This window comes from Pempheris klunzingeri, chromosome 11 (assembly GCF_042242105.1).
Source record: "Pempheris klunzingeri isolate RE-2024b chromosome 11, fPemKlu1.hap1, whole genome shotgun sequence".
NCBI lineage: Eukaryota > Metazoa > Chordata > Actinopteri > Acropomatiformes > Pempheridae > Pempheris > Pempheris klunzingeri.
In genome coordinates, this window is record NC_092022.1 from 22071129 (window position 1) to 22083297 (window position 12169).

At 43.8% G+C, this 12169-nt stretch overlaps 1 protein-coding gene across 1 annotated transcript in view; it reads left to right on the plus strand.

Annotated features, from left to right (window-relative positions):
- Positions 1 to 3827, plus strand: part of LOC139209425 (probable phospholipid-transporting ATPase IIA) — a 31037-nt gene extending 27210 nt beyond the window's left edge. Inside the window, exons 27-28 of the mRNA XM_070839131.1 lie at positions 478 to 681; positions 1997 to 3827. Of these exons, the coding sequence (XP_070695232.1) occupies positions 478 to 681; positions 1997 to 2133 (341 nt within the window). The 3' untranslated portion in view covers positions 2134 to 3827. The remainder of the gene's footprint in view (positions 1 to 477; positions 682 to 1996) is intronic.
- Positions 3828 to 12169: the final 8342 nt, after the last annotated feature.

Sequence of the window (12169 nt, forward strand, 5' to 3'; positions counted from 1 at the left end):
GTTTTCATTTAAATCAAACAATATATAAAAGTGAAACAGTGATTCACACTCTGTATGAAGCCCATAAACAAACTAAAGGCAGCAAAAGTTTATCAGAGATCAAAAATATACAGTGAACATGTTTGTTTTTACAATAGTAAAACAGTTGAGAGGACTGTGTGACCACCTAGTTAAGCATAAATACTGGTAGCTGAACACACAGCACACTCATGTGAATCATCCCTATGCTTTGCTGCATACTGCTGCAGTGTTACTATTAAAGGAAAACAGCAAAGCTTCATATGTCTCATATTTTGTGGCTCTTCTGATAACAGTTAAGTGCCCTATTTCAATCGCTCTCAATCGATCTCTCTTGTTCAGACTAAAACTGACAGGAGTGCCGAATCACCTCATGCGGATCGCGGAGTACATTTGTGGCTTTTAGTCCTTGTGAAGGGTCGGTGTCACTCTGAGGCTGTGCCCTTTTTAACCCCACAGGGAGCATCATCATGTACGGGGCCATGCTGCTCTTCGAGTCAGAGTTCGTCCACATCGTCGCCATTTCCTTCACCTCTCTGATCCTGACCGAGCTGCTGATGGTGGCCCTGACCATTCAGACGTGGCACTGGCTCATGATAGTGGGCGAGCTCCTGAGCTTGGCCTGTTACGTCGCCTCACTCGTCTTCCTGCACAAGTTCATAGGTGAGTGAACGCAAACGTGCAGGAAAACCGATATTTCAGAGTCTGTATTTCACTGAGACAAGGAACCACATGCGGTCTGCATTTGCTTCACTGCAGCCTGATTGATGCTATTGTGATTTCGCCGGCCTTGAAATAGTACGTCAGCACTCAGCAGTAAGGGGGACGCGCTTATTCATATTATCCCTCTGGTGTACAATAAGCTGTGGCATGCTGGATAGTAGGAAGACTGACAAACTGTCCTGGAGTGGACGAGGTTCAGGGGTACTGTTGTATCAACGAGGAAATGCTGACTCCTGTTTCCTGTGGACTGCCAAGGTTCATATGTTTATTAAAGACGTGTTGGCTTAAAAACACAGGCCACAGAAAGAATACTCTGCGAGTGTCAGCTAGAAAAGCATTCAAAGCCATTAAAACGACCTTTATAGCAGAAGAAGGGTAGGTTGTTGGTGTTTCATGTTGTCAGGCTATTGGACATTTATTTACTTGAGCTGGCGAAAAAAATAAGCCAAAATAAGACTCGTGACATATACAATACTCAAACCGAGAGCTTTCCAGCCTTTATTTTCAGCTTTATGTGGGGTGTGGAGTTCCATTTTCAGCCTCCAACCTCGGCCACTGAGGATCATGACTGGCATGTGGTCAAGTGTACCCTTTTTGGACACTTTGCCTCCCTCTGAAAGTCAGACTGGAATAGCTTTTAAAGGCGATTCTTCTGTTGAATGCGCAGTTTACACACGTAATTGGACATTTTCCAAAGAAATTAGTTTCAGACAGTCGTAGGTTCATCCTTCTGTCTGACAGTTTCCACCTTCTTTTTGCTCTGTCAAGAACTGCTGAGAGAAATTATATTTGACTTGGCAAGTAATGGCAAGTTTGTTTTTGTAGTTTGGACAGTTGACAGTCCTTATAAGCTCAGACCTTCACTAATCCAGCCACAGTTTTCTGTACAGCCATGAGAACACTGTAAACAGGAACTGTGAACAGCTGATTTGACACACTTTTAATGGGTTCTATTTGCCAAAATGTAATAAAATATATGAAAATACAAGCACAAGTTATGGCCTTCAGCTAACTGTCTCCATGGCAACATTGTCCTTCCTGTTTACAGCCCTCAAAGTCCCCGATTTTATTAGAACTGAAGTGCAGAACTTGCAGCGAGCATGATTATCCCCAGAACCGCACAGGAGAGCAACTGTCCCAGTTTTGTGTGTCTGACAGACTTTTCCTCTCATAACTGTTAAATGATGCTTAGGATGTCTGTACGCATGTCTGTATCCTACGACCTCATTCTGACCTGAGTCTTCGTCCGTGGCAGACATATACTTCATCACCACGGTATCGTTCCTGTGGAAGGTGACTGTCATCACGCTGGTGAGCTGCCTGCCCCTTTACATCCTCAAGTATCTACGCAGACGCTTCTCCCCGCCCAACTACTCCAAGCTGACCTCCTAAAGGCCGAGAGGAGCCCCCAGCTTCATTTCCTGTGGGAAAACAGAAAAGGTGTCCCTGTCTTCATCCAGCAAAGCCCACGCTCTGACCTGAGAATCAAACATGGATTCACCCCCTTTACTTTGCTCTGAAAAGTTCCACCTCGAAATGTGACGCACTGGCATTTTTGTCAGGGACGGGTAGTTTACTGAGAGCGAGGGTTTGTGTGTAAAAAGCAGTATTACTTGCTACACGTGTTTGATGCAAAGACTAACTGATGATTTCTCAGTAGAGAACGCCTGCAGTGAAATGCAGGTTGAGTTTAGCCGACAGCTGAACATAAATACGTCCTGAACAAATCTGTAATAACAAGCGGCTGACTAATAAACAGAGGGGCAGAGTCAGTTCAGTAAATAATGCAGGTCCAGTTTGACGAATGTCAAAAATCACATCATGGAAAGTAACTGGATGAGTTGGATGTCTCTCACTCAGTTCTGTAGATGTGTCTGGAATCTAATTGTCTCTCATTTTCAGTTCCATCTCAAATAGTAAAGCCATTTTTATTGTTAGACTCTGAAACTGACGTAACACTCTCACTCAGGACTTGATTCACACTCTCCTTAAACAGTGATTTCTAAATGGAGTTTGAGAATTATATGGTTAAAAAAAAGAGAAAAGTTTACTGGCTAGACTTTGCATAAAACACGTCTGCAAGTTTGTGTATTTGTTTATGCGTCACCGCGATGCTGCAGCCCAACACGGCGGAGGTGGTGTGGTTGTCGATTTTAGCATGACATGTGGTGTCTGATGTTAAATCTGTCTTTTGTCTCTTTGTGTTGACCCTGAGTTGTTAGTGTTTGTGGAGCGCGGTCAAAGCAGCCACAAAGAAGTGTTGGTTATTTGCAGCCGAAAAAACCTTCCGCCGGGGCTCCCGACTGGCTGCGTGTCCGCAGGGGAATGTGCAGCCTCTCATGTGGCCGCTCGGCAGGCCAGCACCGGCCACGCTTCAGCATTGCATGATGACTCACTGTAACAGTGACCTAAAGCCATAATTGAAAATACCCCGGTGACCGGCATCCAGCTGCCGACTTTCATGCCGTCTAACCCAGGGGCCCCCTCACATCTCACTTTTACTAACCCCCACAGTTCAGCTGTGAAAGAACCGAAGCGATCAAACCATCTCTCCTCAGTCAGATACAATGTGAATATTGTCAACACTACTACTGCACATTAAAACTGATGTGATGCCACACTCCCCATATCTCATTTCACTGGTGGTGCGATGGTGGAGATACTGTAAATAATAAGCAACTAACAGAATAATAATAATAATAATAATGACTGGTTTCAGTAAAGTTAAAAAAAAAATTTAAATAAAAAAGAAAACGGTCACTTTTCTCATGTGACTTCACGAGTCTTTATGTGTCAAACAGAGCGTCCAGGGTGCCAAGAGTAATCATTTCTCTAATCCGATCAACTAAAAGTTAAATCCCCACTGAATTCAGCAAGTTGTTTGCACAGAATTTTGTTTTGTAAAACTGATTATTATATTTTTAATGATATGGTTGCTTGTAAATAACCTGTGTTTTTTTTTTTATTTTTATTTATTAACCTTTTATTTAATGGTGTTGATTGCACTCAGATGAGCAGAACAATGAGGGAGAACTGTGTTGATGTCAATGTTGTGATGATGATTAATAAATCTCATGTTTTCTTTTCTCGTGCCATCGTTTCTTCCCTGTGACGGCTCAAAAAGACCAAATGTGTTAGTCTGTCGCTCCGTGATTTCTCACTTTCCTACCTTAGCACTCATAGCCATTCATTATTAAAGAGACTCTTTAAGAGCATGTCACAAATACATACTTTAGATTTTTTAAAAGGCCAAATCATTTCCCAAGAGAGCTGGGCATTGTAGTTTTTAAGAAACGTTTCCCAAACTGGAGTAAATAGTGCATCTGTCAGGGACTATTTTCATCTGCGGATTAATACACATCTGGTGCTTTAGTGAATATTCATGGCAGCAGTATGTGTGGCTCACTGAAGTGTTTTTAATAGTTTGTGGACAACAATGGAGTTTAATGAAGGAATGAGATCTATAGAAATATATATTTATAGCCTTTGGGTACAAAGACAGCACTTGTTAGTAGGATCAATTCATTACTGGTTTTGGTCTTTTTTATGGGATTTGTCGACAATTAAGAAACACAGAATCTCACCAGACTTATCCTTTAAGAGGGCCAAAAATAACTGAGGGAAACAATTCAGCCACATAGCCACAAAATGTAATAATGGAGCTTAATGTGGCTTAAAGACCATTTCATGAATTATATAAGTGAAACCAGTTGAGCTGAATGTGGCCTAACGTGGCTTAGTGGCCTCAAACAAAGTCAAAATGCAATTAAAACTGAGGGTTCTCACTAATGTGGCCGTAGACATGCTACGATAAGAGCGGGAAGTGAAAGACAAAAATAGATTTTTCCAAATGAAACTGTAATTCGTTCATTTTCCCAGGGCATTCCTCATACGTGGAAAGTGAATTTGGACTGAAGCTATCGTCGTCCACAGTTTGTATGCAAAAACAATTATGAAGTGTTCCACTTGGGTCCAGGTCGTGATGAGGTGTGACATACACAGCACATACTGTGCAGGCAGGTTGAGGAGACAGGGTGTTTGGCTCTCTCTCACCAGAGGAGGGAGTCCCTGATGCCTGATGTCTTCACTCCCCCTCACTCACGGGCTCATCCTGCATGGCTCCGGACGTCCACAACGTCAAACCGTGACATTAAACATAATCAGGAATCCAAAAGCTCAGCAGTAAAACACAAAACAGTCCATTCTCTGTGGAAAACATTTCATAAATGTTCTGTTAAATCAATGTCGATGAGTTTGTTTAAGTCTTCGGTGTGAACGTTGTTAATTATCCATGTAGGTTACAAGTTATAAAAGTACTGAAGCTCACTTCAGCTCAGAGATGGTTTTAGTTGGACCAGATTCTCAGTCATAAACTCTTTTCCTCTTCGTGCATCCCGGTACTGCATGTCCAAATTAAAACTACAGTGTACCAACTTTTTTTTTTTGTTCCATCGACCAAATGCGTAAGTTATACCATTAAAAGAAACCATTTAACTTAATCAGTCCCATGAAAAGTGAAATTCCACTCCAGAATCAACAGAGCTGCCAGCTAACCTTAACATTCATGGTCTTTCCTCCTCTCTTGAAGCCAGCTATGGAGCCCCCTCACCCCCCTCCCCCTTTCTGGTCCGCCGCCAAATCCACAATCCAATCAGAGTCAGAGTAAATTTTGAAATTTACTTTGCATTTTATAAGGTTTGGATTTACGGCCTTTTAAAAGAGGTAGCTTACAGCTGTTATGTAACATATCCAGGCTAATTATCACAAGGTTGGTGCGTTTTTATCTTTGAATCTTTGAATTAGTTTCCAGCTTGGAAACATCTCACAGGCTGCTACCAATGGAACAGTGCAGGAGAGACAGAGGGAGGCTGCCATGAATGTGCTGCAGAACGTACCACAAACTGTCACAGGGTCCTGACTGGAGCAGTTAATACAAATGATAGCATGGAACCATGTGGGATCCGTATCCAGCCCTCGGGCCAAGGCGACCGCATGAGCGAGGTCGCTGGGATTTGGCCAGTTTCCTTGAGAGAACTCTGAACTGCTGCTGCTGCTGCTGCTGCACGGTTTGGGCCTGAGGTCAACTGTGCTTCTGCGTCACATCTGATTGGCCTAACGAACTAACTCACACTCAACGCTCATTTGCGTAATGTTCCTGGGATTATATGCCACATTAAACACGTCTGCTTAGATGCAGCGAGCTGTTTTGAAATAACAGAAACCCTCGATGGATGATTTGGAATGACACCAAATAATGAACAAGCTGGTGCTGATGAACTGTTTACTACAAACTGTTATTGCTCTGTGTAAACACTGGATTTTGGCAGTCACAAAGGCCCTCACAGAAACATCGCAAAGCACGAACACACACCCTCCTCTGGCACTATTTATAGCTCGGTGGGTCAGGAATGCTTTGATTTGTCTTTGCACCCATGACTGTTAAAGACGGGCTGCAGATGTGTTTCCCTGCCTCTCCCTGTGATCTCTGATGACACTGGTTAATCCCTCCCAAAAACAACACAACGGAACCAAATCACTTTAAGACCGACCGGATTAAAAACATTTTCAAACCAGAGCAACAAGTGATTAATAGTGATTATTGAGGCTGAACAGTCAGTTGTTGTTATGAATGAAGCTGCAATGGGAGGAGTGAGGGTTTTTTCTTTTTTTCAGCTCAGATCCTCAACAAGTTTGTTCCACTTTGTTTTGACGACCAAATATTGAGGGGTTTTTTTTGACAATAGATACAGAGATGTGTAAAAGTTATGAAATACTTTAGGATAGAATTAGAAACCTGGACAAGACAGAAAATAGTGCCAAAAAGGGGCGGCGGATATTGTTTCATGGGATTTCATTTTGCTGTGCTCAAAAGGGAAAAATCCATGAGCTAGTCGGCCACTTTTCCACTGGACTTAAGACACTTGAATTCTCTTTACAAACATTCGAGTATCGATCAGAATCCTATTACATAACGAGGCGGCTTCATCCAGCAGTGGATGTATGTAGTTTCCATGTTGATGGAACATATTAGTTCATTCGCACGATTTGGAAAAAGAAGGAAAATGTTTTCCATTCTCAAGTTGTGGCAGGAAAGAAATCAGATTCCTTGTTGCACAACGACATGCCAGCGCTGCCCAAAGTGAAATCCTGTCAGCAGTGGTCTCGGCAGCCACAGCACTGCTTGTCTGACATCTATTTGATGGTTATGAAACTCAGCCTGATTCTATCATGCTGCTGCATCGACAAAAGACAGTCCACACATTCCTGGTTTGTGTGCTACACACCAACAGTCTATTTTCAAATCGATCCACGTTAAAGTCTCCCTCACCTCAGAAATGATGTCTCTGGATGTTTAACCCTTATTGAAGCAGGAGACGTCTGCAGGGGTTAAACTTTGAACTACTCTAGAGAGGGAGAAGGAGCAGACCCAGGCAAAGATTATTGTTTAAAGGACAAGTTCTGCATTTTGGGGAAATGTGCTTGTGAGTGAGCATCAGAAGCGACACAGAGAAATCAGCCTTCTCATCTAACTATCCACAGGAAACTATTCCTTTAAAGCGGATTATTGTACTATGAAGGCATATTTAACCACTTAAATTAACAAGGGTTTCAGTTTAGTGACGGGGCCGCAAACTGTTTAGGGGGGTACCCTGCTGCTCACCCAGTGCATGCTGGGATAGGCTCCAGCCCCCCACAGCTCTGAACAGCACAAGCAGTATAGAAAATGGATGAATGGATGCTTGCCTCTAAATAACATCATGACTAAAAAGGTTTAATCAGCGTTAATGAAAAAGGAGAAAAGTACACATAGTTGGCGAATAAGAGAGCAGATCAAAAGACCCAGAGGGAGTCAAAAGTCCACGCTTCCCTTTGCCCCCCGAATTTCCTTGGAAGGATTTCCATGAGACATGATACAATGAACCATTTCCATATCAAAGTTCCACTGCTTGGATTTAAAAGCTCAATCACACATGTTACACTTGGAAAAGTCAAGCAGGGCAATGCTCTAGCCCAGACAGCTCTACCTCAATGAGCTGTTTTTACAGTGATGGAAAATACTGCATGAACTTGGAAAAAGTGTTCTCGAAGAAAGAAAAAAAGAGAGACGGAAGTGCAAACTCGGCCGTCTGGACACAGGCGGTTTTCCTTTCTTAAGCGTGTGCCGTATTCATTTACTCATTCATAATTTGAGTTGCATAAGAGTTTCGTAACAGTGGAGGAATTTACATCTGGTAGACGAGGCTGCTGGATGGTTACCCCCAAAACGAAGGCTCTGGCCACCGCGGCTCACACACTCATCGCAGTCACCTTGTTCACCCAACAGTCTAGCACAGGCTGCCTCACTCAGACTAATCCGTGTCTCAATCCAAAACAGATCCTCTGATTATGCCCCCACCACCACCCTCTCTCTCAAGTACACACATTTTCCTATGAATTGCCTTGGGTCTGACATGACTGATGTCAGCACAGGATCAGTCACTGAGGTTGGTTTGTCTCTAAGTTCACTGGTTTTGTATGAAACTGCTGGATGGTGTGTAAATATTGGCCAGCATTATACCAATACAGGGAATGTCATAGTAGCCATGGTAACCATACAGGCATTGAGTTTGATGTATGGTATGTAAGAGATAAAGTGCAACAAGGTGTCCATTATCAGAAAAAAAGGGATGACAAGGAGGCTGAGAGCCTTTGAGAGCTATTGACTGCATCCCTGTTGCTATGGCGACTCATGTAGCCAATACATTAATTTGGGAGAGTGAGCAGACAGTTTTATAAGAGCTGCTCAGCAGGTGTCCCATATTACTTTTTAATGGACACCCAGCAGCCAATCAGAACCAAGTGTTCACCCAGAAGTCTCTCTCACGTACACACATTTTCCTACGAGTGGCTTTAAGTCCGACAGCAGTGATGTCAGCGGTGGTGTAAGTAAAGTTAGTGAATGAAATGAAATGCAACTCTAAGCAAATCCCACTGTACAAATGGGGATGTGAGTGTCACTGCACCGCCGCAGCACTCACTGTTACATTGAGTACTGTAGCTCTAGCTGAGCTGTATCCAGGGGCCTTTACTCTGATTCACTGGAACACTTGAAAAACCCCAAACTCTCACACTCTCCCTAGATCAACAGCCAGCGGCACAACAGCTAGCAGCCGCTACCAGAGCTGTGCCACAGTGTTGTATTAAAATGTCCTTTAAACACGATCAGGCGTTTGGAAAGTGGATTCCCAATTTGGACAAGTTCAAAAGGAGGAAATGGTTTTGCTAAATCCAAATGTGCATTTCTGGATTTTCTCTACTGTGAGCGCAGAACAGCTATAAACACACCAGAGCACGGACTCATGGCACTGGAACAGTAATGTGAAGTATAACTGCTTCCTCTCCAGGGCAATACGTGAACCGTCTAATGTTAAAACAGCCTCTCTCGCCACAGTTTCAGCCCCCTGTTTTCTTCACTAACGCAAATGTATTCAGGGCAAACGTCTGCCTATTTGTATGCTTTCAACTGAAAAGACCTCGAGTTATTACTTATGATTTTACAACAGTGGCAGTTTGCTAAAGGCAGCGATCTATGAACGTTTGCTTGCCTGCCCAGGTGGGGCACATAAAGATCAGTTGCTGCTTGGTTCAAACATCTTGTTTAAGCTCTCATACCACGGCCTGCTTCTGCTGTCGGATGATTTACGGCCTTGGAATTTAAACTCATTATCTGTTTGGATATTGAAGGAGAACCTCTGCAGACAAGAGCTATTGCTGTACCTGACATCACATGACCTGGGCCATGACTCAGGCATGTGCATGGGGTTTTACTCGTGGACTGTTTGCCAACGCTGGAAGGAGGTCGGTGTGGGATTTAAAGAAGCATGAGACAGTTCACCATGAAGTGCTGCAGTGCTGCTGCAATAAAGTATCACCGCCGCTGATTTATTCAAAGACTGTAGGACTCCATAGGTTTGAGGTTCTCCCTGTCTCAGCGAGCTGTTGACACACACCTCAGTCCTTCTGCAACACACAAGCAACTTGAAGTTTTATTTTGAAATGAAAAAGTGAGTCTGTGTTTTCGGTGTCTGACAGCAAATTACACACTCGGATCAGAAGGCTTTAGCACGGACGTATCCAAAATATAAGGGCTTTATTTTTTCCTTGGATGCTTCCTTATATAACTTTCCTATTGCAATGGAGCATGTGTCCTCTTGACTACTGGGGTCAGTCTATGTAGTGGTCTTATTCAGCCTTTTTTTTCCAGTCATATCAGAAGATGCTGCAGATTTCCATTAGGAAATGGAAATGGACAGCAGCTTCTTCCAATGGAACAATGGAATTCTCTATATTCCATGTTCAAAACGTCGACCAGCCGTGGCAGCTTGAATCCACTATAAACAAATAAACATTTTACAGCCTTCTGGTCTACCAGCATTCACAAAAGAAGACACATGGAGATGCAGTCTAATAAATTTCAGTAAATTTCATGTAGTTTATCCTGTAATCAAACTTCTGAACTAGTTTTCTTTTCTCTCTCTCCCTCTCCTACAGCGTCCTACAGTAATTTCTTCATCCCTACAATGAAGTTCTTGTGTGCTACTGTCTGAGAGAAGCCGCAGAAATGCCTTGGCGCAGGAGCCGGAGACGTCATGGATTCCTGAGTGTGGGGCTTTGCAGGAAAGCCCTGAGTCTCCGACATGGACCGGCTCCAGGTTTCCATGGCAAAGGCGCACAAACAGGAGGAAACACTGAGGGAATCCCGTTATTTTACAGCATTGGAGCATTATAAACACCCAGAGCGGGGAAGGAAGCCGCTCTTGATAGTCAAGTAATCCTTATAGAGCTCTAGGAAGGGGGACTTCATACCAGAACCATCGCCGTAGCTGGTGCGGCTGCATGTTTTTTTTTTTACAGAGAAGGGCAGTTTGCGCGCAGCAGCTGTGTCGCAGCTTCAAGTTTTTGAGCGTGAACGGAGAGATTTTTTCTCTTTTTCGCCTCCTCTCAACGATTTTTAAACCGAAGACAGCTTCTCCTGCTATGGTTGTTAACAAAAAGTAATTTTTTTTCTCCTTTTTCCATATTTTTCGCTCTTTCTCCAGATGTTCAGAGAGACTTGGAGGCTGGCACAGTACCACACCATGAGGTCGATGGATCAAGGTACTGCTGAAGTGTTGTGATTATCTGGTAATCAACCCATTTGATCTTTAATCGATAGAGTAGCGTTAGCCCCGGACTGTTTAAAGCCCGTGCTGATGTGAGCTGTAATGTCATGTGTCAGTGGTCAGAGATAGTCGGCATGTTGGTGTTTGGGAAGAGACGCGCCGCTGCGCTTTAGCTGTTGAGCGCACAGTGCGCGCCTTGGCGTGACAGGGAGGATATTGTGGGAGCCAATTACATACAGCAGCATATCATTGTAGTCATTAATAGTAAAAAATACTCCTATCACTTCTTTTTGTCGGCGCAGAATAGCCGAGACACTGAATATTAATTTTACAAAGTCCATAGAAGTTATGACAGGATATCAAACTTCCGTCAGATGACATCAGTGTGTCATGTGAAGACAATAGGAGCATTTTTTTAGATTTCAAATGACGTGAGTCGACCTGCCTGCTGTGGTTAAAGGGTGAGACTGTAAGTAAGATTTGGACTCTGGTGTATTAGAGTGCAGCAGCTCCAATACTTTTTCCATACGCTCTATTTCCTGTGTGATACACCACGTTTTTGCCAGTGATCCTAATTTATCTGGCTTGCGTGCTCCAAAGTGCCCACTGCGCCGCGTAAAAGATCAGACAAACGGAAAGTTTTTTCTGTGTACACCACGATACTTTGTGTTTTGCTGACTGAGCATAAAGGCTGCTGGCCCACTGGGCGTCAGGCTACAACTGGAAGGAACGCCCCGGTATCCGTGCTGAGCCCGTGCGTAAAACTTGAGGATTCCCCAACTTGTGTATATCTTATGAACTGTACATCCACACGTTGGCTGATTTGATTTCGAGGAAGCGTTGATGTGTGTTTTTAGTCCCGTCTGTTATCCCGCCTGCATGTGCGCACAGAGCTGTCACGTCCCTGCTTCAGTGGATGGCTGCAGGTCAGTTGGTGAGCAGGTGATGAGCCCGGGCAGCACCCTGCTGTGTCACTGCGACGCGTCAAACACCCGGGGGCAGCACCAGGCTGCTTAGTCTGCCAAAAACACTCTGCGTAATCTCTTTGAATGGCTCGGTTAATTCATCACCTCCAAGCTGCACTTTTGCTTTTTTTTTTTCTTTTTTTTTAAATCTTCGACTCATCGACGAGCAGAAGAGACGCGATCAGACGCAGGCGTGAACTCGGAACAAATCCGCGTTTAGTATGAAAATAGACCCGCCTTCATCTGAGAGTAACTGCGGCGAGCAGAAACAGGAAACTTGTGCGCTTCACCTCTGGCAGCTCACCGATGCATCATCTGACA